Source organism: Macaca mulatta, chromosome 5 (assembly GCF_049350105.2).
Source record: "Macaca mulatta isolate MMU2019108-1 chromosome 5, T2T-MMU8v2.0, whole genome shotgun sequence".
In the NCBI taxonomy this organism is placed as follows: Eukaryota; Metazoa; Chordata; class Mammalia; order Primates; family Cercopithecidae; genus Macaca; species Macaca mulatta.
Genome location: NC_133410.1, coordinates 115,581,932 through 115,608,234, shown reverse-complemented (window position 1 = coordinate 115,608,234; position 26,303 = coordinate 115,581,932). Strand labels below are relative to the sequence as shown.

Here is a 26,303-nt window from a genome sequence, read left to right as displayed (position 1 = left end):
TCTGCTTCTTCCTGGTTTAGTCTTGGAAGAGTGTAAGTGTCCAGGAAATTATCCATTTCTTCTAGATTTTCTAGTTTATTTGCATAGAGGTGTTTATAGTATTCTCTGATGGTAGTTTGTGTTTCTGTGGGGTCGGTGGTGATATCCCCTTTATCGTTTTTTATTGCGTCTATTTGATTCTTCTCTCTTTTCTTCTCTATTATTCTTGCTAGCGGTCTATCAATTTTGTTGATTTTTTCAAAAAACCAACTCCTGGAATCATTGATTTTTTGGAGGGTTTTTTGTGTCTCTATCTCTTTCAGTTCTGCTCTGATCTTAGTTATTTCTTGCCTTCTGCTAGCTTTTGAATGTGTTTGCTCTTGCTTCTCTAGTTCTTTCAATTGTGATGTTAGAGTGTCAATTTTAGATCTTTCCAGCTTTCTCTTGTGGGCATTTAGTGCTATAAATTTCCCTCTACACACTGCTTTAAATGTGTCCCAGAGATTCTGGTATGTTATGTCTTTAATGTCCTTATTTTTTAAAAGAAGACTTAAAAGTCAACAGGAAAAACATTAATATTGAAACAGAGAAATGGATAGAGTACATAATATAAATACAACTAGTAAATCTTTTCAAATTGTTCATCTTCACTAGGAATTAAAAAATATATATAAATTAAAATCGGATTGATTTTCCATACCACATTCACAAAGTGAGCACAGTTGCAATGATATTGGAACTCTCATTCTGTTGTAATAAATGTGAATGTACTGAAACATTTCGTAAAACAATTTGAATGCATATATCATGAACCTTAACAACATCTGTGTCCTTTGTCCTATTAATACTCTTCTAGAAATTTCTCCTAAGACACAAATTTATAAAAGTACAAATTTATATGCAAAATGCAGAAGTACCCATAATAGTAGCTTATAGTGATTGAACACTTCTCTGTCACCACGTTTTTAACAGAGTGCTTTACCTGCATTGTCTTATTTAACCCGTATGAGGCTGGTACTATTATCCTTCATTTAAAATGACTCATTTTAAATCCCCCCAGAGCATCAAATAGAGAGGAAGGATTTAAAAATAGATAGAATCAGCTCCTCTTCTTAATTATATAATATAAATTTTGCAAGGTGTTAGGGATTCATTCTACTGCTTATTTATATGTATTAATAACACCAGACACAATAATTGCACGTACTTTGAAATTTATTGCAAGTCACTTAAGTTTTATCATGGGTATATTCAGAACTGTCTAGACTGAAAGATGGCACTAGGTAATTTGAGGCGTTTTCATTTCTTTTTTGATATAGGCTTATCCATATAAAAAAAATCAAATATGGAAAGAAGCAAGAATTGACATTCCTCCTCTTTTGAGAGGTTTAACCTGGGCTGCTCTTCTGGGAGTTGAGGTAAGGAAAAAAGAAAAGGTTAGAAGCTGATTAATTATGCTAAGAAAGGATGAAGAAGGAGAGTGCTTTCCAAATATGTATTTTTCCAGTTACTAGAAAATTATATAGTAAAATATAAGCATTAGAATATTTGGCAATTTTAAGTGGAAGGAACATAGGAAAACAATAGAAAAGAAAAATATAATTGAGGGTTTATTAGATTGTGCTATTTAATATTTCATTTAATGGTGGTCACAGAAAATGTTTTGATTATTACCAAGGAATATTTTAAGAATATATGTCAGTTACAAGTGGGTAGTCCTGCTTATGAAGTATGCTTATTATAGAATATGATTATCTGTTTATAAATGGTTCTAAATTTGGAGAAATCTTTCAATCTAATCTGACATGTCAAAATCACTAACATAATTTAGTGGCTTTTGGCACGCCTGTTCCACCTGGAATGTGCTACCAAGAGAAATAGCTCCCATGTCTTCTATAACACTTTCTCTGTGGTTGTGAGGAAGGGAGAGGTGTCACAAATTGTGGTGGTCTGCAATACTAACAGAGAACTCCGATGACATCAATCATGACAACGGGCCAACTTCTAGCCAGATTTTTTTCATTTCTTGTCAATTTCTTTGTCATCTTGTCGTCTTATATTCTCTTATAGATAATTATCCTTGCTTTTTAAAGAATTCCAGTCAGGAATGGTGGCACATGCCTGTGGTCCCAGCTTCTTGGAAAGCTGAGGCAGGAGGGTTACTTGAGCCCAGGAGTTCGAGGCTTCAGTGACCCTTGATTATGCCACTGCACTCTACCCTGGATGATAGAACTAAACCCTGTCTCTAAAAAAAATATTTTAAAAAAATCCTCAACTATTTTTAATCCTTTTCAATTCTCTGTTTGAAGAATTTCCTTTCTTCATTCCTGATTCCCTTGATAAGAGTCTGCAAATACCTTTGAGTTTGGTTGGTTACTTTACAAGAATGCCAGTGGTTCAATATCATACAGTAATCATTAGACTTGTAGAACAATATAATGCTAAAGTCCAAGAGGACTTCAGGTATCAGGTTTTCCAACTCTCATTAAATGAATGTCTCAAAGAAGTTGATATAGCAGATATTGGAGTTTGAACCCTACTTCCTGGCTCTTTCTCTACCATGATAATAAGCCAGAATAATATTATTTTTTTCATGCTTGGTCCTATAGATCATGACCAAAATTTGTAGTCATTTATTCAGTTATTTTTAATTTTTAACAGTGTGTAACTGAAAATTGTAAATGACCTCTTTAGGCCCTAATGATTCTATCATGTAATTATAGACATAACATAACAAGGTTGTGTTATGTTGTAGGGGCTGGGAGGTCAGCCAAACATACTTACTAGCTAAGTAATTAATCCACAACATTCATGTTGTGGTGTTTATAATTCAAGAGTTTGCCTCAGCATAATGGCAAATTGTGACTTATCAGAGACTTTCATCATAGATTGTCAAAGACACAGAAAATTTCTCTTAAGATGAGTTCTACACTGGGTTTGAATGTGCTTATCTGTAGTTGGGTAGGTTTCCAAAGATAGATATTTGTAAAAAATAGATTTTTCTATATTACTAGTTGTATTAAGGATATGATAAACTAATGTATCTTCTTTTATTTTTTGCAGGGAGCTATTCATGCCAAGTACGATGCAATTGATAAAGACACTCCAATTCCTACAGATAGACAAGTATGATTTAGATTTTCTTAAGCAACCTAAGATAATTCTGTCAAATATTTAAATTTTAGGAAGGAGCCTGAAGAAAGCCTCTTTCTCTCATGAATACAGACACACTGCTGCATACATACATTGTTAGAGAAACCATAACTCTTATGCTTATAACTTAGAACAATACCTTATAGGACTTTAAGGTCAAGTTACCTTTTTAAAAATACTATAGTTCTTCATCTGAAAAATTTGCCCTTCATTTGGACCAGACTATAAAGAAAAATATTTTTTAAAAGTATATTAACACATACCTTTCAAAAGAAATGGTCTGATTCTCCTGTTTAAGTATACATACAACATCTTTAGTGTTTCCATAAGATCAATTAAAAAATTCAAAAAATTAGGCACTTAAGAAGTTGGTCTGTTTTGAAATTTGTATTATGGCTTCTCCTTTTCCTTTTTTAATGAATAAAGATTAAGGGTTTATTGCTGATTACACAATTACTGTTTCACCTTATTATTTTGCTATTTTAACAGATTGAAGTGGATATTCCTCGCTGTCATCAGTATGATGAACTGTTATCATCACCAGAAGGTCATGCAAAATTTAGGCGTGTATTAAAAGCCTGGGTAGTGTCTCATCCTGATCTTGTGTATTGGCAAGGTAACTTTTATAGTCATTAAAACTCCTCTGGAGTATTAGGAGATTGTTGCATAACTGACATTTTAAAAAAATTAAAATATCTAAACATCCTTGTCTTCGGAAAAAGTCAATATTGAAGCTCTGATTCATTTTTTGAGAGGTTTACATCCAAGCATTTTTTTAAATCTTTGTCTAAATCCTAGTAGATATCATTTAAAAACATAATATTTAATATGCAAGTTGATTAGCAAAGCAGAAAGGTATTTGGAGCTGTTATCATCTTTGTGGATACATTTTTTAAACGCCTATGCACACTGTTAAATCAGTTGGGGCTAGTTGAGATTCTTATAGTTAATGATTTCTAATTTATACTTACCATGGCTATTAGGACTTAAAAATAGGCTCTCATCCTAAAGTCCTCGTTTTATTTGTCTTTTTTCCCCTTGTATCTTTAATGGTTCATATCTTTTATTTTTAGCTTTGCCATTATTATTTTTGTGTTTGATAAAGAATGAGAAACCCATTCCAACCCTATTTTTGAATGTGTTGTTATAAGCGGCTATTTTTATATTTCAGTTCTCTATTTCTTACTGGCCATAGTTTAAATAAAGGTATTATTTTTCTTAGCTCTGTGTATTTCAGAGCTATTCTATATCCTCCTAACAGTTGTAGGTAGATTTATGTACATTCTTTCAACATGACAATACATGCACATCATTATTATCAATAAAAGAAATGTCATATATTTGGAATTCACTTCACAATTTTTAAAGAATTTTTTTCATAATCCCAAAGAAAAAGAACATAGGTGAAACTCCATTTCCTAGACGAGAAAGTATGTCAGAAGATATTAAGTAATTGCCAGAATTGTACACTTAGGGTCAGAGATGGGACAATATCCAAAGAATTGTAACTTTCTTCCATTTTTCTATTATTGTATTTCTCTTTTCGACTCATAATAATCTGGATAATAATAATAGCTGATTCATATTGGACACATACTGTGTGCTACACTATCACTTAATCCCCACAGTAAATCGTGAGGTGACATATTTCTGGATGGATAATACTTCTAATGTTTAATCTACTTGGAGGTAATGCAAAGAACTGAATAAGGTATATATCTTCAATTCTACTAGATTATATTTATTTGATTTCTTTCTCCCAACCCCTCTGCATTAGGTCTTGACTCACTCTGTGCTCCATTCCTGTATCTAAACTTCAATAATGAAGGTAAGCCTCTTTATCATTTAAATAATCATTGCACATAATATTCTAAAATATGTAATTCAGACATGAAAGGTTTTTGTTTTTGTTTTAAGGTTCTTTTTCTCTCCCTGGTAGATTTCTGTGAAATAATCTATTATAGACTCATTTTAGAGATGTGAAGGATTAATTTATTACTGGAGAGTTTCATTTATGCTAAAGATATTACTAGAAATTTAGTGGAATTTGATTATTCTAAATTCCTTAGAGATTAATTTTTGTCTAAGTATACTTTCTAAAGAATTTTTAAAGAAATCAATTATGGCGGCACTTTTCCATAATCTTGTATCTCCAAAGCCTATAATCATTTTGGATACCTCTTCCTTAATGAAGACTTTTCTTATTCTCCTTCTTGAGCCCGTAAAGCACTTTGTATTTATAAAAATTTATCTTGTGTCTGTCTTGTATTCTAATACTTATATACTAATGTAATATTTTTTGACAGCCCTTTTTCAATGGCAGGTTTTTTTTTCCCTGCCTTTCTGCAATAACTTTATTATTGTAGGCTTTTCAATAAATACTAAATTCGAATAACTCCAATCCCTGAAATCACATGTAGAGTGTGTTACTATATATAGCTTGAATGTCTAGATGCCTTATCTGACCATCTCCCTATTTTCAGAGTCTATCTATTTCATGACCAAATTTGCATCAATTTATGGAATTAAGTAGAAATAGCATAATCCCAGAGAAATGAAATTTTACTCTTTGGATTATTTTTAAAATACTCTGTTCTCTGATATTCTCACTCATTAATCTAAACTAGAGTTTTTTACTATGTTTAGTTAGGCATAGCCAATTATCACTCATACTGACCCAAGCGTAGTCAGGGGTCTGTGTTTGAAAATGTGAATTATAACACTATTCCTAAATCCAAAGTTCGTAGATTCTTGTTTGCATCAGCAGCAATTAAGGATCGTGAGGTCTGTATAACTTACTAGTAATGATCATGCTTAGAAATTTTAAGAAACAACGTTTAGGTAATAAAAGTTTTGATTATTGTGTGATAATGATTGCCACAGTAGTTTAAAATTTAAGTTATAGAATTATTTTCTGTTGTCTAAAATGTTTTCTATTTTAAAGCATAGAGACTTTTATCTCTCAATTTTGTTTTTCTAGCACTTGCTATCATAACTGTTATTTAATAGTAGATTCAAGGAATATGTGCTAAGCGAATGCATTACAGCTGGTCATCTACCCTGTTAACTAATTTTTTACATGCCTTTGCCTTATTCTCTTTTAGCCTTGGCTTATGCATGTATGTCTGCTTTTATTCCCAAATATCTGTATAACTTCTTCTTAAAAGACAACTCACATGTAATACAAGGTAAGCAAATGTCTTTCCGTGACTTTCTGCAGGGAAACTGCTGATGTACTGGTGTGTTGATGTAATATTTGATTAAATTTAAGATTTTGACCCTCAAAATATGATGGTCCATCCAATAAAATCCATAAAGAGAAATTAGAAAGTTTGGTCTTTCCTCCAAATCCACAAAGAATTATGGTATTTTTCTAATGGATATTTGATATCTGATTTCATTTCAGTTCAAATGCAGGCATGCTAGTTTGAGAAAATAAGAGACTGCCATTTATATCTCTCACAATCAAAATTGCTCACAAAAAGCTTCACCATGGAGCAAGTCCACTGTAAATTAGTAAAAAGTTTAAATGTTTAATTGTGTAATCGGAGTATTAAAAATACTTTTCATTTATCTCATTTCCATGCATGCATACCCAAAATATATTCCCTCTTTCTTCAACTTACCTAAAATATACCTCCTCCTTAAGAGTTCACGTCATAGTGTAACCTATTTGTGAATTCATTCAGGACAACTTTAGCCACATTCAAACTTCTATTATAATTTCCTGAACTCTTTTTTGGAAGTAATATCATAGAAGTTAAAAATACCCACATTTAGATAGAAAAAATAATCCTAAAATTTATGTGGACCCACAAAAGATCTAGAATAGCCAAAGCTGTCCTGAGCTAAAAGAACAAAACTGGAGGAATCACATTATCTGACTTCAAATTATACTACAGAGCTATAGTAACTGAAACAAAATGGTACTGGCATAAAAGCAGACACATAGACCAATAGAACAGAATAGAAAACGCAGAAGCAAATCTGTACACTTACAGTGAACACATTTTCGACAAAGGTGTCAATAACATTCACTGTTCTTGAAGTTTCTTCAACAAATCCTTTTGAAGAAATTAGATCTTCATATGCAGAAGAATGAAACTAGACCTTTATCTGTCTAGTTACATAAAAATCTGTCTAGTTACATAAAAATCAAATCAAAATGGATTAAAGTCTCAAATCTAAAACCTCAAATTATGGTACTATAAGAAAACATTGGGGAAACTCTCCAGGACATTAGTCCAGGCAAAGATATCTTGAGTAATATCCCATAAACAGAGGCAAACAAAGCAAAAATGGACAAATGAGATCACATCAAGTTAAAAACTTTCTGAACAGCAAAGGAGACAATCAACAAAGTTAGGAGACAACTCACAGAATGGGAGAAAATATTTGAAAACTACCCACCTGATAAGGGATTAATGGCCAGAATATATAAGAAGCTCAAATAACTCTGTAGAAAAAAATCTAATAATCTGATTTTAAAAAGGGCAACAGATTTCATTACACATTTCTCAAAAGAAGACATATACATGGCAAACAGGATTCTGAAGAGGTGTTCAATATCATTGATGATCAGCGAAATTCAAGTCAAAACTACATGAGATATCATGTCACTCTAGTTAAAATGGCTTTTATCCACAAGATAGGCAATAACACGCTGGTGAGGATGTGGAGAAAAAGGAACCCTCATATGCCATTGGTGGTAATGTATGTTAGTATAACCACTATGGAGAACAGTTTAGAGGTTCTTCAATAAACTGAAAGTAAACCTATCATATGATCCAGCAATCCTACTGCTAGGTATATACCCAAAAGAAAGGAAATCAGTATCAAAGAGATATCTGCACTCCCATGTTTACTGCAGCACCATTCATGATAGCCAAGATTCTGAAGCAACCTAAGTGTTCATCAACAGACAAGTGGATAAAGAAAATGTGGCACTTAATACACAATGGAGTACTATTCAGCCATAAGAAAAAATGAGATCCTGTCATTTTCAACAACATGGATGGAACTAGAGGTCATTATGTTAAATGATATAAGCCAGGCACAAAAAGACAGGCTTCATATGTTCTCACTTATTTGTAGGATCTGAAAATCAAAACATTTGAACTCATGCAGATGGAGAGTAGAATGACGGTTACCACAAGCTGGGAAGGGTAGTGGAGGGTAGAAGTTGGAGGATACACATTGTGAATGAGTAAAAAAAATAACCGAAAGAATAAATAAGACCTAGTATTTGCTAGCACAACAGGGTGACTGTAGTTAATAATAATTTAATTGTACATTTTAAAATAACTAAGAGTATATAATTGGATTTTTTTAACGCAAAAGAAAAATACTTGAGGTGATGGATACTTCATTTTCCCTGAATGGGTTTATTATGCATTGCATGTCAGTATCAATGTATCTCATTTACCCCATAAATATATGCACGTACTATGTACCCACAAAAATTGAAAACAAAATAAAACAAGAAAACCCACACTTTTAAAACAGGTGTTTCAAATTTAAGTTTCACTACTTATTGGATAATCTTGGACAAATAATTTAACTTCTATAGGTAACATTTTTCTCATGTCTAGAATAAAAATATTGTAGAGGTTAAACATAATATGTAAATTCCTGGTACATACATATTCAATAAGTGCTATTATTTATTTCTTTATATTACTGTTACTATGAGTACTAGTTTTTGCTAGTGTTATCATTATGGCATTATGTACTGTTTTATATCTTTTCAACAAGATTCTGTATATTTTAAGGCCAGGGGATTTTCTTATAGTTTTTCTGTTCTTTTAGAGCAGACTACAAAGCTGCTCACTCTCCCATTTACTGTTTTTATGATGCTTATCAGATATCCCTTTGATCTTGTTTTTAACTATATATAATTCTTCCTGCTTTATTTTAAACAACTTGAAACTGATTCTGTGTTATATATATCATTATGGTTTTATGTAATTCACCCAGTTTTCATAAATGAAGTAGGAGTACTGGATGTTGTATCTGATTTATCAAAAATTCTGAGTAAGTGGGATCTCAATTAGTAATAATTTTACTTGGTTAGAAATGAATATAAAATTAGAGTATCAGAGGTTGATATAATGGGAGAATAATTAGAAAGGAAGCAGAAAGGAAAATGTAAACTCAAAAAAGTAAAGCTAAAAGTAGAAGGAACAGAATATGGATAAATAGCTTCGCACATAAAAACATTTGTTCTTTCAGCATCATGTACCTTGATGTTTAAAGAAAAAGAATTAAAACTTTTTGAAAATTTTGTGTTTACAAGCAAATTGAATCATGTGTTCATTCCTGTATATCTGTGTCTACAGTGTAGATAGGTGTTAGAAATGGAAATAATGATCCATTGTCTCTATGTTAATTTTGAAATGCAAACTCCATTGGCTTTTGTATTTTGAAATGGTGTGGTTTGACATAGATGTGCCCAATTCTGCACATTTTCTACAGTGTGGACTTGTATGAAGTTGAGATTAATTTGAGAACGATTTTTAGAAGGTACAGCTTTTTGCTTTGACTTTTTCTAATTAAGGAGGAGTGCATTTTGTAGTGGAAGTTGTTTTTTGCTTATAGATTACCTTAATAAGGCCATTGACTGCAAGGACCCTGTTATACCTTCTTCATAGTTTATGAAGTAATGTTCCATAAGGTTGTGTCCTGTACCTTATTAAGAAGGATGTGCCTCATTCTTAATAATAGCTTCCTTCTTACCCTTATTAGTGATGTTTATTATAGAATTAATAGTGTACTCTCTCAGATTTCAGTTAATAGAAAAATGAGTGGATTTAATAAAACCTTGGGTAATATCACAAGATTTTAGAAGCTATGCAATATAAATAATCCGTCAAATAGTGACCAAAGACAAACTGAGAAGATTAAAAGTAAAAAATAATCAGGTTAGTATTTGTGCTGTATAAAAAGAAATTTAATAATCATCAGCTAAATATATCAGCAATATAAGGCTGTTAGTTTCAAAGCTAACATGAAATTGTAATGTTTACTAAACTTTCCAAATATAAAAGCTCAATTAATATACAATGTTGGGCTAAATTTCTCTATAAAGATGAAAAATTGGGGAATGCTCAAATAAGCAATAAAAACAGGTCTTATAACATGAACTGATTAGACTGTTTCTTAGATGGTTGGCTGATACCTGGCTAGATGGCCAGCTCTTAAGACCATATGAGACATCTTATTTTATTTTTCCACTGTTTCATATCTCAGATACATACATTGTATATTAATAATGAATTTCCAATACGAAAAAGACAAATTTCCACACTTCCTAATTACAGACTTTTTTAACATACTTTTTTGATACAAGGTCTGGCTCTATCACCTGGGTTAGAGTGCTGTGGCACAATCTCAGCTCACTGCAACCTCCACCTCCTGTGCTCAAGCCACCTTTCCACCTCAGCCTCCTGAGTAGCTGAGACTGCAGGCATGCACCACCATATCTGGCTAATTTTTGTATTTTTTTGTAGAGACAGTTTGACCATGTTGCCAAGGCTGATCTCAAACTCATGAGCTCAAGCCATTCGCTCACCTCTGCCTCCCAAAGTGCTGGAATTACAGTCGTGAGCCACTGCGCCCAGCCTTAACATGCTTTTAAAAGGCATACTATACAGATATGCAAGACAATCTCTTGTTTAATTTATTAAATTAGAGACTATAGTGTATACAACATGAATTTGGAGAGACTTATAAGAAAGGCCAAAACACCTGGGTGCGGTGGCTCACGCCTGTAATCCCAGCACTTTGGGAGGCCGAGGTGGGCAGATTGCGAGGTCAGGAGTTCAAGACTAGCCTGGTCAACACAGTGAAACCCTGTCTCTACTAAAAATACAAAAATTAGCCAGGCATGGTGGCAGGCGCCTGTAATCCCAGCTATTTGGGAGGCTGAGGCAGGAGAATTGCTTGAACCTGGGAGATGGAGGTTGCAGTGAGCTGAGATTGTGCCACTGCACTCCAGCCTAGGCGGCAGAGTGAGACTCCATCTCAAAAAAAAAAAAAAAAAAGACGAAAAAGACTGTTCTTTAGTTTGATCAATTTATCAGTAATACATTTTAACATCCAACATTATAATTAAAAGACCTCTCAACAATTATTGATTGCTTGTTTCTCTAATTATTAATAATTTCCTCAGTTATGATTTCTATAAAATTAAATTTGAAATCTTGAATTAGTATTTAATTTTGAACTTCTTTAAAGCCACCATAAATGTTCTTTAATATTATGCTGAAAAAAGAATCAATAGACAAAGTGTTTTAAATCATTTGTCCAAATTTAATCTTTCAGTATATAACTGTGCTGACACTGGCCATGCCAAGTACTGCTTACAGAACTGAGATTCTTTCAATAAATAACATTTATTCCTTTCCCAAAGGACTTCATAGTATGATACGGTAAATAAATGTGAAAATGACTACTTATAAGTCTAGGAGACAGGTATACATACTATTATGTTAGCACCGAGCAAGAAGTTTAGGGGGTTTCAATTTTCTTGTGTGTGGTAGCAAAAAGAAGAGAGCATTCTGGAAAGGTTTCATAAAAGGAGATACTTGATGAATTTGAAGTTTGCATAGGAATTTCATTGGTGAGAAGAGGTAAAGACATTCTTATGACAGGGAACAACGAAGAGGACTGAAGTAAAAGAGTGCAAAATGGGATGATAAAATATCCACTAATCAAATCTGATCTGTGGGATAGGAAAGAGAGATGGAAAGCTAAAGAAGGAGCTGAAACAGTACACTGTGTATTGGTTACTGAAGTTTGATAGAACAGTGGTTTATTTTTCTTCAAAGTGTTTATTTTAGGCTTAGCATTAGAAATATTCACCTCTCATTTTATTGGTGTACTTCTTTGTTACTGTGTTTCTGTTTATTTTGTAGAGTTTTAAGCTTTACACTTCAAAGTAGTCATTGATTTTTGGTTGACATAAATATCACATGTACACTTTCTTCTCCACAAATTTTGGGAAAATTCCTAAGTCATAAGAAACTAATTCATTTAAAAGCTAATTGTAGAAATGCATATTTACTGAATCTTTGAATTGCCTTTCCAGAAGTTAAAAGTTTCTATGTTCAATAGCAACTTGAATCATTCTTTGAAAAAAAAAAAGAAGTTATTACTATATACTAATAGAACTTAAAATATTTTCTATTTTAAAGTTTTTTCTAAAATATTATATGTACACTCATGAGACTCTAAAATGCTTCACCTCTTATAGATCAGTAGAAAAATGATCAATTTAATCAAGATACCCTGTTTTTTTTTAACTTAGTTCTATTGACTTGTTACCTGCAGATATTTTTAAGATATAATAAATTTAATTACTTTCTGACTTAATGAATATTTGTTATTATCGTTGGTACTATCAAATTATCACCAGAAACATTGTTATTGAGTTGACAAACTACCAATACATGGGAACATTTAAAAATAACATACTGATTATACAACTCAGGTTTGGCTATTGAGATTATCTAAGATTACTAAAATTATTCTAAGGTTCAGAATCTTAGAGTATTTAGTGTATGGAAAAAGATGGAGAAATTAGAAAGAAATCTATTGATTAGCGTTTCAACTGTGTTGGAAAACAAGTTTATAACTTGCAGGACAGGTATATCTTAGGCTATTGAGGAGAAAGGCAGCTTCAGACCAGTGAGGAACAAGGTAGACTACATTTGGCCAGTAAAACTTTGGCACATTAAACATATTCTTGTAGGGTTTTATAAAACCAAGGCATATTCACACTTGGAAGATGTGGTTGCTACAAGTCAGAAAGGTAAAGCTAAGAGGAGATACCATATAAATCTGCAAAATTAAGAGAAAGTTTCCCCAATTTTCTGTTTACCTGTATGTCTTTCTAAATCCTTTGAAGGAAAGAATCGTATCTTCTTCACTGTGATGTCCCCAACATTTAATATAGTACCACATATAACTAGATTGACTGTATAACTAAATCAGGATGTTTCTGGGAGTTAAAAGGGGCACTGTACCAGATGCTGGGTCTGCAGGTGCCAACTGGGACTCTCACGGGCAAACTAGGAGATAAGTTCATACTACAGTATATATTCAGTAACTCTTGGGGGGAGAAAGAGGAAGACAGACATACCAAGTCTAAAGTCCAGTTGTCAAAGGTGGGGTATAAAACTCTTCTTTCCCTCCAAACAATAACAATGAGAGTGAAATAATATGTATTTTCACTCCAAAAGTTATGTATTTAGAAAGGTAGTGCATTGTATTAGGTTGGTGCAAAAGCAGTTATGTTTTTTTCCATTACTTTTAATATATGTGCAGCTTAGTGCACATCTTTGCATAATGACTTTAATTTGATAAGATATTTGGAGATTGTAGTATACAGTCTTGTGATTTTCAAGAATATCTTGTATCATGTGACCAAGGAGATTTTTCCTGAAACAGTAAACATCCTACCTACCTTTACTAGAAATATTATTATGATAACTATTAAGTGAGCTCGTTTGTAGATTCTAGAGCAAGGTATGTCAGAAGGAAAGAAAGTGGTTTATTAATGTAGCCCTAAAGATTACTTTTCTCTTTCCTTTCTCTTATTTTGAACCCCTTCGTCCCACTTAGTTATAGAAGTTGATGCTTGTTTTTGTGCTTTTACTAGATAGGCCAAATTTTACAGCAGAAAACTTTGTAATGGGAAATAATTCAGGTTCATTTGCATTAAAATCATATTTCTTTCTAGTGCAGTGAGTCAACATTATCACCAAATGGTTCGGTTTGGTCACATTCTTAGTTGACAATAGATATGTAACTTGCAACCTATCTATATTTATCATCTTCAGGATAGGCTAGTAGTCTGATGGAAAACAACAAATAGTTACAGAATTGAGAATACCATTTCTGATATGTGAGCTGAGGAAAACATTTGCTTTAAATCCCACCCATCATCTTTCATCTTATCATAGCTAAAAGAGTGAAAGCTGAAAAACTTTTCAGAAGGGAAAAAATAAGGATATCTATATGTAGGACTTTCTGAAATTTTGTCTCTGCTTATATTTTTTGGAAAACGGCTTATTTATAAACAGTTGCACAAAAATATGATAGTGTCATATAAAATTCTTATGATAAATTTATTGGGGATTGTCAAGGAGAGGAACAAAAATTTTTAATACAGAGCAATTAGAAGGGAAGACGACAATTTATTTTCATTTTATATTTCATTGCAAAAATTAAAAAGTATAAGGTTTTACAAATATAAAATACAGAAAATTTATATTAGATAGATTTTGTACTGTAATATAATAAACTTCACTTGAAGCTTAAATGGGAAATTTAATAAGAAACTTAATTTATGTTTTTAAAAAATACCATTTACCTCTATATTGGTCTTGTGTAGGTTAGAAAACACTGTTTTTCAAGTTAAGACTCTAGATTCATATCCTCATTATATAGTATAAATCACAATTATAGGTTTTTTTAACTTTTAGATTCAGGGTACATGTACAGATTTGTTATATATGTAAATTACATGTCATGGGAGTTTGGTGTACAGATTATTTCATCACCCAGGTAATCAGCAGAGTACCAGACAGGTAGGTTTTCAATCGTCTCTCTCCTCTCATCTTCCTCCCTCAAGTGGTCCCGGACTCTGTTATTTCCTTCTTTGTGTACATGTCAATTACAGAGCTTTAACAACATTTTAATGTTTCCTTAAAAAGAGTAAAGATTCTATGATTCCATGGAATCCTTTGTTTTATTCTGTTTTTTTTTTTTTTTGTAACTACTCATAAATTCTTTCATTTTGATTTACAAATCAAAAGGCATATATTTATTTTGATATTTTTAAAATTTATACCAAGGGACTTGTAAATGTTTTTTTGAAATAATTTGTAATATTACATAGTGCAGATTTCATCAGTTGTCACATGTGCTCTCTTTAGAGACAGAACTTTCTAAATATAACAGGCCATATTGTTATCTCATTTGAAAGCCTATCCTGAGCAACCAAAACTTATGCTAGTTTTACAAATTATGTTTGCATATATGAAGTAATATATAACATATAACTTTTAATAATACATAAATTTATATATTTTATGTCTGTGTGTGTGTGTATATATATATATGTGTGTATATGCAGTTATAACATATAAATCCAATCATTAGTGTTGGCCGGGCACAGTTGCTCACACCTGCAATCCCAGCACTTTGGGAGGCCAAGCCGGGTGGATCACCTGAGGTCAGGAGTTCAAGACCAACCTGGCCAACAGGGTGAAACCCCGTCTCTACTAAAAATACAAAATTAGCCAGGTGTGGTGGTAAGACAGTGTTTTAATGGTGGATTCGATTTCTTCAGTAGCTCCTTAATTAGACATGTAATTTTACATAGTAATTCTTTTTATCAGGCTCAAATAAGAATGATATTTAATAAAATGGAGCATAGCTGTGGAAAATTGCCTGAGGTGTGAATTTCTGGTTTAAAATGAAGCATGCTTTTTAGAAGTTAATAACTATATGCTTTCACTGGTATACAGTTGAACGCTTATGATTGTTGATGTCACATATCTCTGGCTTCTGAGTAAACTGGAACTATAAACACACCACTAATTGGAAGGAGAAATTAAAAAGTTAAAGAAAAGTTAAACCCAGAAGTTCCCTGGGCCCTTCAGATATATTTTGGGTCTTCACTTTGATCTATAACTCTTGAAACTGATGTAAATTGTACCTTTTTTGTGCAGAGAGGAAAAAGTGAGACAATGGACAGATAGAATGCATTCTGTTGCAGTAGAATTAACATCAAGTCAAGAAAAAGTATTACTTGAGTATCTTTTTTTTTTTAAATCCAGCATGGGTAAAAGTTCACATTAAATGAGGAATTCAGCTTTGTCATGGAATACAGCACCTCATTTTTTTTTTTTTTTTTTTTTGCCCTGAAGCTCTTCTGTGTAGGATATATGACATGTAAGATGTTTGCTTATAGGGAAATATCTATTGTATTTATCCATTTTCACGCTGCTGATAAAGACATACCCGATACTGGAAAAAAAAAAAAAAGAGAGAGGCTTAATTGGACTTACATTTCCACATGGATAGGGAAGCCCCAGAATTATGTCAGGAGGCGAAAGGCACTTCTTACATGGCAGTGACAGTAGAAAATGAGGAAGAAGCAAAAACAGAAACCCCTGAAGAACCCATCAGATCTCGTGAGACTTACTCACTATTATGAGAATAGCATGGGCAAGACCAGCCCCCATGATTCAATGACCACCCGCCGGGTCCCTCCTACAACATGTGGGAATTGTGGGAGATACAATTCAAGTTGAGATTTGGGTGGGGACACAGCCAAACGATATTATCCATAAAATTCATGTGATCGTTAGAAGCGAAGTATTATTTGAGAAAAACAAGGGAAGACTACTTGTACTGATGGACTATCAATAATTTAGTACTATTTCTTGAAATATTAAAAGGTAAAAACTTTAAGAACTTAAAAAAAGGAAGGCAGACATTATTTTTTGAAGATTATTTTCACCAAATAATTGGTTTTAAAAATAGATGTTACTTTACTGTAGGATAAAGTTGTGATTATTAAGAGAAAAGTTTTATGATGTTATTGTCATTTCAATTTCAAAAAAAATGAGGTTGTCACCTGTAATCTCAGTGCTTTGGTTGGCCAATACAGGAGGATTGCTTGAGCCCAGGAGTTTGAGACCGGCCAAGACAACATAGCGAAACCCAGTCTATATTTAAAAAAAAAAAAAGTTGAGCTCATTGAAATATGTATTAATCTTGGTTTTTTCATTAGTAAAAATATAATAGTTACTTGCCCTTGAGTATATTGTTAGCACTATCTTGTTTAGATTAGTGCATAGTGAGTAAACTGGCACGAATAGTAACTTTGGAAAAATGAAAAAAAAGCGTATTCCTCATATTTCAACTGAACTCTATGAATTCTAATAGAATTAGAATCAACAAAAGATATTTTTAATTGCCTACTGGATCCCTACTTTCTGATTAAACATGGTATTCTTATTTCTAAATATGCCAAATTGCTAAGTCTTAAATGGAAATAAATTAGAACTGGAACAGATGCCTGTATAGAGGCATATATTTTATCTGTATCTATAAACAAATTTGAGCATAATTATTCCATTTGTGACTGCTTATAAGTGTTCTCCTTCATTTAAGGATCTGCTACACTTTCTGAACATTCAACAAATACAAAGCAGATTTGATATTACCAGAGAAAATGTACTTGTAGAGTTTAGTAGGAAAACATTATTTATCATGTATACAATTTGTGACTCGGGAAATGAACTGGTAACTCTGAAGGCAGAAAATAGGTTATGACAGTTTGTTGGTGTGCTTGTTTAATAATTAGCAGTAAGTAATTAAAGTAGTAGCAAAACAAAATTGTCACCTAAAGTATTCTCATGAAGAAATTAAATCTCATTCAATGTATAAATAAAACTATATTTGAATATAATGTTCTTGGATTACTGTGTAAAAATGATGATTGTCTCAAACTTTGTTGTTTCAGAGTATCTGACTGTCTTCTCTCAGATGATTGCATTTCATGATCCAGAGCTGAGTAATCATCTCAATGAGATTGGCTTCATTCCAGATGTAAGTACTTGGTGCATTAATAGAACATGTTGTAAAAAAAAAAAAAAAAACAGAAATTATCATCACAAAAGAGTGTATTTTTTAAATTTTCGTTGTCGTAGAAGTGCGTATCTGAATAAGTTACTGCTAGTAATTATAGCCTTATGTTAGAAAGTCTGTGGCTACTTTCCATACTCCCACCTTAAGTAATGAAAATGAGTCATTTTTCTTACCATAGTTGATAGTATCAAATTGTTTTGAGAAACTCGTTAGTGATAGTGTTGTATTAAACTGTGCTGTGAAGGCTTTTCACTTGGATTTTTTATATTCAGGCCTGATTTTGAGGATATAGGAAGTGTATGCTTGAGTGAAAGTAACTTCTTCTGTGTTTTACTTGATACTACTTTGGGAGCTTAGATAGATTTTGGTTTTTCTTTTCTCAGTAGTCCACATCAAGCTAAAAGTCAGAGTTGAAAATCAAAGTTTAGCTGTAGCATGACTTAGCCTGTTTTTTATTTGTTGTTTGTCACATAGAATGAAGCCCTTTTTAAAGACTGTTGAATAAACATATATCAAAACATCACATTGTATCCAATAAATGAATACAATTATCTGTCAATTAAAAATAATAAATGACGGTGGAGAGGAAACTAAATTAATAACAAAAGTTAGCTGCTTGGTGATGGAGTTGCAGTTAAGTAGCATGAGTGCAAAAGAAATTGTTTACTTGTTACATTTGACATTAAAAAAATTTTTAACACTATGAATGTATTACTTATTGAAAAGTTAAATTGAAGGCACCTGCCCTCAAGCAATTATAATTTTTTAGGAAGATGCTTTATTAAAAATTATTGATAAAAAAACAAAATGTTCACATTACGTATTGTTAAAAGTAGGAAATGCAATTTATAAAATAACATGGTATTATCTCATTTTCATAAAGTATAATTTAGTGTATGTGTGTATATACATAGGAGAAGTTGAAAGGCTATACTCTAGAATATTAATTATGATTATATCAGGTTGCAGGAGTTAGAGGTACCGAGGGGGCTTAAGTGCAATTTTTAATTGTTTTCTTTTAAGGTATTATTTTTGTAATGTGAAAAACTTTCTAAAACTATATTATGTGATCGTGTTTAATAGACTACTGTAAAGCAGTTTCTTAAAAACTGTTTATTTTCACAATGCATGGGAAGAAATACATTTTATATTTAGACCCGGGGCACACAAAATTTGAGTGGTGATGTGTATGTGTGTATACAACTAAAATAAGTTTTACAAAACAATGTTTTATGCTTCCTACATGTGATGCATTGTGTTATCTTTGAAAAGTGTACATTTAATAAGTTGATTTTATAAACCTAAATTTGAAAAATACTTATATAAGGGATTTTAAAAATCAATAAAAACTGATTTTTAAAATTAAAGAATAAAAATAAAGGGCGATTGGAGTATAATATCATTGTAAATGTGAGGTATAATACAATACTAGATCCAATCTTACGGCTAGAGTTGAAGAAGCTGTCAAGGAGCTGACTGCCAAGATGGTAATGGTGTTAGATTTTTGAGTAAAAAAGAATATTAAGTATTTAAAATATAGACTAAAAAAAGATAATTATTTTCTAAAAATTTTTGTGAAGTCACCAAATTAAATTGTACTCAGCACTGAACAGAAACAGAAAACAGTTATGTAGATAAGTATGTGTGGAAATCAAGTGTGGTGGCTTGTGCTTGAAAGGCTGAGGCAGGAGGATCACTTGAGGCTATGAGTTTGAGACCAAAACAACATAGCAACACTTCATCTCTTTAAAATATAAAGTGTAGAATTATAAAAACAATCCGATACAAATCCTTAGACATATTCATGAACAGATATAATATTAAGAAAGGAAACACAAAAGAATAAATAACTTTAATCAGAAAATTGAGTTCCAAATGAGTATAATGTAAGAAACAGTGTTGAGCTAAAAATATTGTTAAAACATAATTAATGTGAATACATATTAAATGTTTACTGTGTACCAAACACTGTTCCACCCTCTTTAAATATTATCAGTCATCAAATACTACAAGTTTATAAATCGTATAAAAAGTGACCTAAATATGTATAAATCCACTTTAGGAAGGGCTAATAGTAAGGTGAAAATAAAATTCTAAATAATAACATGAAAGGTAAAAGTAGGTGGGAATCAGTTAAAATATGTTCTAATGTTTTAGCATTATTTAGAGGGAATGCTCATTTTATTTAGGCATTAAGTCAGGGAACCTTTCAAATCTGAGATTTGATTGTACCCTCCTTGAAAACTTATAAGTTAGCCTGTTACTGTTTTCTGGATACTGGTAGAAAATGCCAGATTCCTGGGCCAGAGACCAAGGACTTTATCACTAACAGTACAGCAAGCAGCATGAACATTAGCATATTTGTGTTGGTTTCTCTTGCTCCCAAATCCTTTGGAGACAACATCAAGGACCCAGATGATACCTGCATATATAGTGGATTACATTACAAGAGAGAAACCATGAGCCCAATGAATGGAGGTGTATGGTGCCCAGAGGTCCCTTCTCCCATTGCTCGGCAAGCAGGAGGGTAGTGCTACAGGGTTATAGCTTTGTTTGCACTCGCTGTTTGGCAGATCCTGAGTTCTTTTCCCATGTCCAAGAATAAGGGTGAGTGACAGCCAGCAGGTGAGTGAGGCAAAGAGTTTTACTGAGTGACAAAACAGCTCTCAGCAAAGAAGGAAGCCTGAGTTGGACAGCCCCCTTACCTGAAGTTGGGTAGTCTTCCCACCACCTAAAAGTGGGTAGCCCAGAGTGTGGCTGAGCCTGGGGCTTTTATGTGCTCAGAATGGGAGTGATATGCTAATTGGTTTGTGAGTATGCAAAAAAAACTAACAACAACAACAAAAAAGGCACCGCTCAAAGATGGCCACAACAGTTTAAAAAACTAATTACGGAAGGGGAGGTGTATGTAAAATAGGTGAATGGTAGGGATCAATCAGAGGAAAGTGTGCCAAACAGAAGGAGAGGTTCTCAATCCACGCTGTAGATTTATATGAGATCTGTATCTTGGTTTTCATACGTTAAACTGTCTTTGGTTTAAATTAGATTACACTGGGGACTTGCCCTATCTGCCTAGGGATTTTTCTTTTTTTTTTTTTTTTTTTTTTTTTTTTTGAGACTGAGTCTCGCTCTGTCGCCCAGGCTGGAGTGCTGTGGCCGGATCTCAGCTCACTGCAAGCTCCGCCTCCCGGGTTCACGCCATTCTCCTGCCTCAGCCTCCCGAGTAGCTGGGACCACAGGCGCCCGCCACCTCGCCCGGCTAGTTTTTTTTGTATTTTTTTTTTTAGTAGAGACGGGGTTTCACCGTGTTAGCCAGGATGGTCTCGATCTCCTGACCTTGTGATCCGCCCGTCTGGGCCTCCCAAAGTGCTGGGATTACAGGCTTGAGCCACCGCGCCCGGCCCTGCCTAGGGATTTTTCTGCCCCCGCTACTATCAATAGTAGTGTGATTAGTCTTCAGAGACAATTGTAAGTCATATGGGGTGAGAAGTAATTCTTTGTGGGATAGGAATATCCAGCACATGGCAAATGCTGAGCATCCCTGACTCCCAACCACTCATTGCCAGTAGCAGTCCTCTCATCATCATTACAAAAAAATGCCTCTACACTCATTTCTGAGTAATTAATTCACATTATTTCTGAATGTCCTCTAGCAAATGATTCTGTCACTTGTTAGGAATTTTAGAGTAAACAGAAAGAAATGAGGGGAAACAATATATCTTAACCTGAAGAAGATTCCCATCTACAACTCTTTTCTTGTCACAGAGAGTGGGCAAAGTTTTTTCACAAAGAAAGCTAAAATGTTAATAGGAAGACTGTTTTTTCAAATCTTTTTCTTTGTGTGTATTTTTTAATTGAGCTGTTTTTCAAGTCTGTGGATAATATAAAAATGATGAGGCCTTTTTTAAATTCAATTTTGTGAACAGATTTAATGTTTTAATGTAGACATTATTGACAGTGAGTACTTGTGGGAGGGGCATGATGAAATGGAGGACTTTTTAAAACATTTTTCTAACTCTATTAATAACATTTTAGTTCTATTTTATTAGTTGTGTATATAGCATTTTTTAAAAATTCTGAATGATTGTCTTTAATGTTCTACCTTTAAAGTAATTATTGAGGCAACTTTCTATGCCTCTAACAACAGTACAGGCTAGATTTGTCAAGGAGAAGAGTGGGTGCTTTGATAATCATTTACCAAACCACGTTTGCTACTCAAGAACTAAACCTATCAAAGTAAGCCCTCATTAATCTTTCATCGGCTTCCATTGCAGTAGAGATTGTGATTTCTGGCTTTTTTCCTTTTGCTCTGGGTCACGGAACTCTGAATACTGAGCACTGCTAAAGCCTGAGTAGTTAGAAATATTGTACACTGATGTGATGCTTAGATTATACATTTCATGATAGTTATGTGATTTTCATATAAATAGAGTGAATAATGTGTATTTTATAAAATTGGGGACGGGCTGATATTTATCATTTTTGTCTTGATATGTGTTTCTGCTTTTAAAAGTATAGTAGGCCTCGTTTAAAATGAGAACAGGAAAGTATGATTCATTCTTAAGGGAACCGTTTTCCTGAAATTCTGTGAATAGTATTCAGCTTGCAAATTATGAAGAGTTGTCAGGTAACCATTAAAAGAAATGATAAGGAGTCTATCAGTACTATATGTGCCTTTTCAACCTACTGTCACAGCTAAAGATAAAGCTAACAAATTCCATGATATGCTCCTAAAGCCATTGTCATTTAACTGCAATCTGAAAGGATGCTTATACTACTTAAAAGCTTATCACAATCTTTTCAAAATTTATATTCAGCAGAGTTTAAACCGCTCAGAAACAATTATGTATTTGTTCCTTCATTTGTTCCTTACCTTCATTATGTTGTTACATAAATAAATTTTAGATTTTAGTCTAAAGAGAATACTAACAATGAGCTTTTCAGATTTTATAAAGATGTAATTACAGGAAAAACCAGGAATATCCACCTTATTTAGAATATCTTATAATAAGAGTCCTACTAACCTGTTGTAGTCTCTCTGAAGAGTCCTGTGATGTGTCCTCTTGTCTGATAGCTGCTATGGTTTCCCCAGCATTAGTACAAACTCCATTCTACTGGCATTGGATCCATTAAGGCCTTTGAATACAAACGGCTTATTAAAGTCTCTTTCTCGTAGTGAAGCTTGATTACCTTTCAGAAAGTGCCCAGATCTTAGAAATCAAAGTGGCTATTAATAGTATCAGGGATGATAAAATGACATTTTGGTACTTTCTAGCCAAAAAACTATATACACAAGTTAAATATCTAGCAAGTTTTCCAATTCAGTAAATCTTCATTTCCATTACCCCCCACATCTGTTTCTAATCTAATGATTCCTTATGCTACCAGAAACAGGTGAAAGGAAGTATGGCAAAATGCAGCAGTTCTAAAACATTTTGCTCTCAGAACCCCTTTATATTCTGAAAAATTACTGAGGACCTCAAAGAGTTTTTGTTTATATGGGTTATAGCTATCTATATTTGTAGAGATTTAAAATATATTTATGTATTAACTCATTTAAAAAGAACAGTAACAAACTCATTGCATGTTAACCAAAATAACGTATTTTTCTTAGAAATAGTTACATTTTTCCCCAAAAATGCAATAGTGGTATTGTTTTACCTTTTTATAATCTTTTACATTTTTATAATCTTTTTACTTGTTTAAGTATATGAAGAAAATGTGACCTCACACAGACATGTAAATAGTTTCTCAGATAGTGGTAGTTTCTTAAATGTCTCAGAGCAATGGTGTCCTTTTTTTTTTTTTTTTTAAATATAGTTTAAGTTCTAGGGTACATATACACAACGTGCAGGTTTGTTACATAAGTATACGTGTTCCATGTTGGTGTGCTGTACCCATTAACTCATCATTTATATTAGGTATATCTCCTAACACTATCCCTCCCCCTCCCCCTACCCCACAACAGGCCCCGGTGTGTGTTGTTCCCCTTCCTGTGTCCAAGTGTCCTCATTGTTCAATTCCCACCTACGAGTGAGAACATGTGGTGTTTGGTTTTCTGTTCTTGCAATAGTTTGCAGAGAATGATGGTTTCCAGCTGCATCCATGTCCCTACAAAGGACATGAAGTCTCACTCCATCACCCAGGCTGGAAGTGCATTGATCTCGGCTCACTGCAACCTCTGCCTCCTGGGTTCAAGTGATTCTCCTGCCTCAGCCTCCCAAGTAACTGGGATTATGGGTGGTTGCCACCATGCCTGGCTAATTTTTTTTTTTTTTTGTATTTTTAGTAGAGATAGGGTTTCACCATGTTGGCCAGGCTGGTCTTGAACTCCTGACCTCAAGTGATCCACCTGCTTGGTCTCCCAAAGTGCTGGGATTACAAGCATGAACCACCGCTCCTGACCTCATTGTTTCTTAAAGCTAGTTACTATGTACATTCTAAAGCCATGTCGATGAACTCCTCATACTGTGTTATACTAAAATTCATCACTCTATCTTGCAATTTAAATGGCTCTTTTACTCATACATAATTTTGTAGTGTCATGAATTGGTAATTTGAAAAATATTGATTCACTGAGTTACACAGATCTTCCAACTATGAAGCATTTCATTATATAATATTTTTTAAATCACAGTTATTAATATCACAATAGATCTCTTCCAAAAAGTGATTAAGTATTGGGAACCTACCGATTTCACAGTGGCAGATAATATATTTCCAAAATTTTAATCTTTGCCTAAAAGCTCTTATTTTTTCTTAAAGTAACTGTTTCACTTTGTACATTTAAAAAAATCATTGTCATTCTTTCAAATAAACATAGTATTTCTCGCAAAAACCATCAATGTTAGCTCACAGATGATTACCCAAGTGCTTTACCTCTTTGTACTTCACTAGATAGAACAAGTACTTTACACTTACTTCCATTTCATTTCACAAATTTTAAAAGAGATGTTTAATAAATTTAATAATTTTTACTCCTTCACATGACCATTATTGTACTTTGGTGTCTGTGCCTTAAATTGTGGTAAGATACCAGCAGTTTTATCTACCAGTGGCTTTGCACCACTAGCACAAATATCAATCCAGTAAAAAGAGCAAATCATCTTACTATTATTATGAAAATAGCTTTGAATTGGTGGACCCCTGAAAGGTCTCAAGGACCGCCAGAGGCCTATGACCAAGATTTAAGAAGGCTGGTATAGAGGTTAAGTACTCAGACACTTGTGCCAAATGCCCAGGGTTCTAAATTCTTGCTATTCCATATGCAAATCACATAATCTTTTTTTAGTTTTAGTTTTGGTTTTTTACCTACAATCCTCTTACCATTGATGTACACTATAATAAATTCTACCTCATAATGGTGATTAAATTAGAGAATGCATATAAACTGTTCAACACAGTTCCAGGCACACTATAACTGTTAAGGGGTATTGTTCTTTAATTAATATTATTATAATTTGATCATGTTGCATTATTTATTTGATTATATTAATATGATTCATATTTAAAAGAACATTATATTACAAGCTATAATGGATATATTATTTTGCTACATCAGTTAATGAATAATCTGTCTGAGGAGGTATGGTACTAATAACAATAAAGACTTGCATAGTTGTCTGAATTGATGAAGATTTTCTGCCACTTTGAATTTTAATCTTTTTAATTGCTTGATTTTTAAGGTACTTCTCTATCTCCCACAAAGTGCTACATAACATGTTTTATAGTTTTTCTTTTACTTAAAGTAAATTAGAATGAATTGTTTGAAATTTTTGAAAAGTTTTTTGTGGTAATCAATGAAATAATTGAAATGTATTCTGGAATTATAGCTAATCTTTCCCAAAAATGATAATGTAGATCTCAGAACCATTAAATTATCCAACTAATTTTCTTGTAAGTTTTCGGTGTGTAGTTCTTTAGTTCAATATTGTAAGCCAACTAAGAATAAATAATAAAAGGTATGTTTATACAGTTAGTTATTTTTTATTTGTTTCTTTTTTTATTTAGGGAACTCATGACCTATAAAAGATGTAACTAATATAATTTTTGGTATATAGGGGAAAAAAATTAACCATTTACTTTTTGAGTCCAAGGGATCTTTCACATTATTGTTCCATATTTAAGTCATTTTGTGAATAATTTGCAGAAGTGGAATAAAGCATAGTAAAAAAACTGTATTAAAATATTTAGTAAGAATTTAAATGCAACAAACCCAAAATTTTATGTCATATATTCCTTATTTTGAAAGTATATATGTATATATGTGAAAATATATATGTGTATGTGTCCTTTGAATTTACTGTTCAGCTGTCATACATGAGCCTGAAGGATATCCATCATGTAAATACTGATTCCAGATTTCAAATATGTCTGTCTCTCATAGGTTCTAGCTGATTTCTGGTTCTTCTTGCACTTGCATGGTTAAAACACAATCATCAAAATGAAACATTGACAGAGCTCATAACTTTGTTGAAGAACAGCTGTCTTTTATTCCATAATTTGAA

At 32.8% G+C, this 26,303-nt stretch overlaps 1 protein-coding gene across 12 annotated transcripts in view; it reads left to right on the top strand.

Annotated features, from left to right (window-relative positions):
* TBCK (TBC1 domain containing kinase) overlaps nt 1-26,303 on the top strand; it is a 235,999-nt gene that overhangs the window by 82,195 nt on the left and 127,501 nt on the right. For all 12 annotated transcript variants that reach the window (XM_078002052.1, XM_015138914.3, XM_078002045.1 and 9 more), the window contains 6 exons: nt 1,299-1,397; nt 3,043-3,105; nt 3,622-3,748; nt 4,910-4,960; nt 6,237-6,320; nt 17,672-17,757. In XM_078002052.1, the coding sequence (XP_077858178.1) occupies nt 1,299-1,397; nt 3,043-3,105; nt 3,622-3,748; nt 4,910-4,960; nt 6,237-6,320; nt 17,672-17,757 (510 nt within the window). The remainder of the gene's footprint in view (nt 1-1,298; nt 1,398-3,042; nt 3,106-3,621; nt 3,749-4,909; nt 4,961-6,236; nt 6,321-17,671; nt 17,758-26,303) is intronic.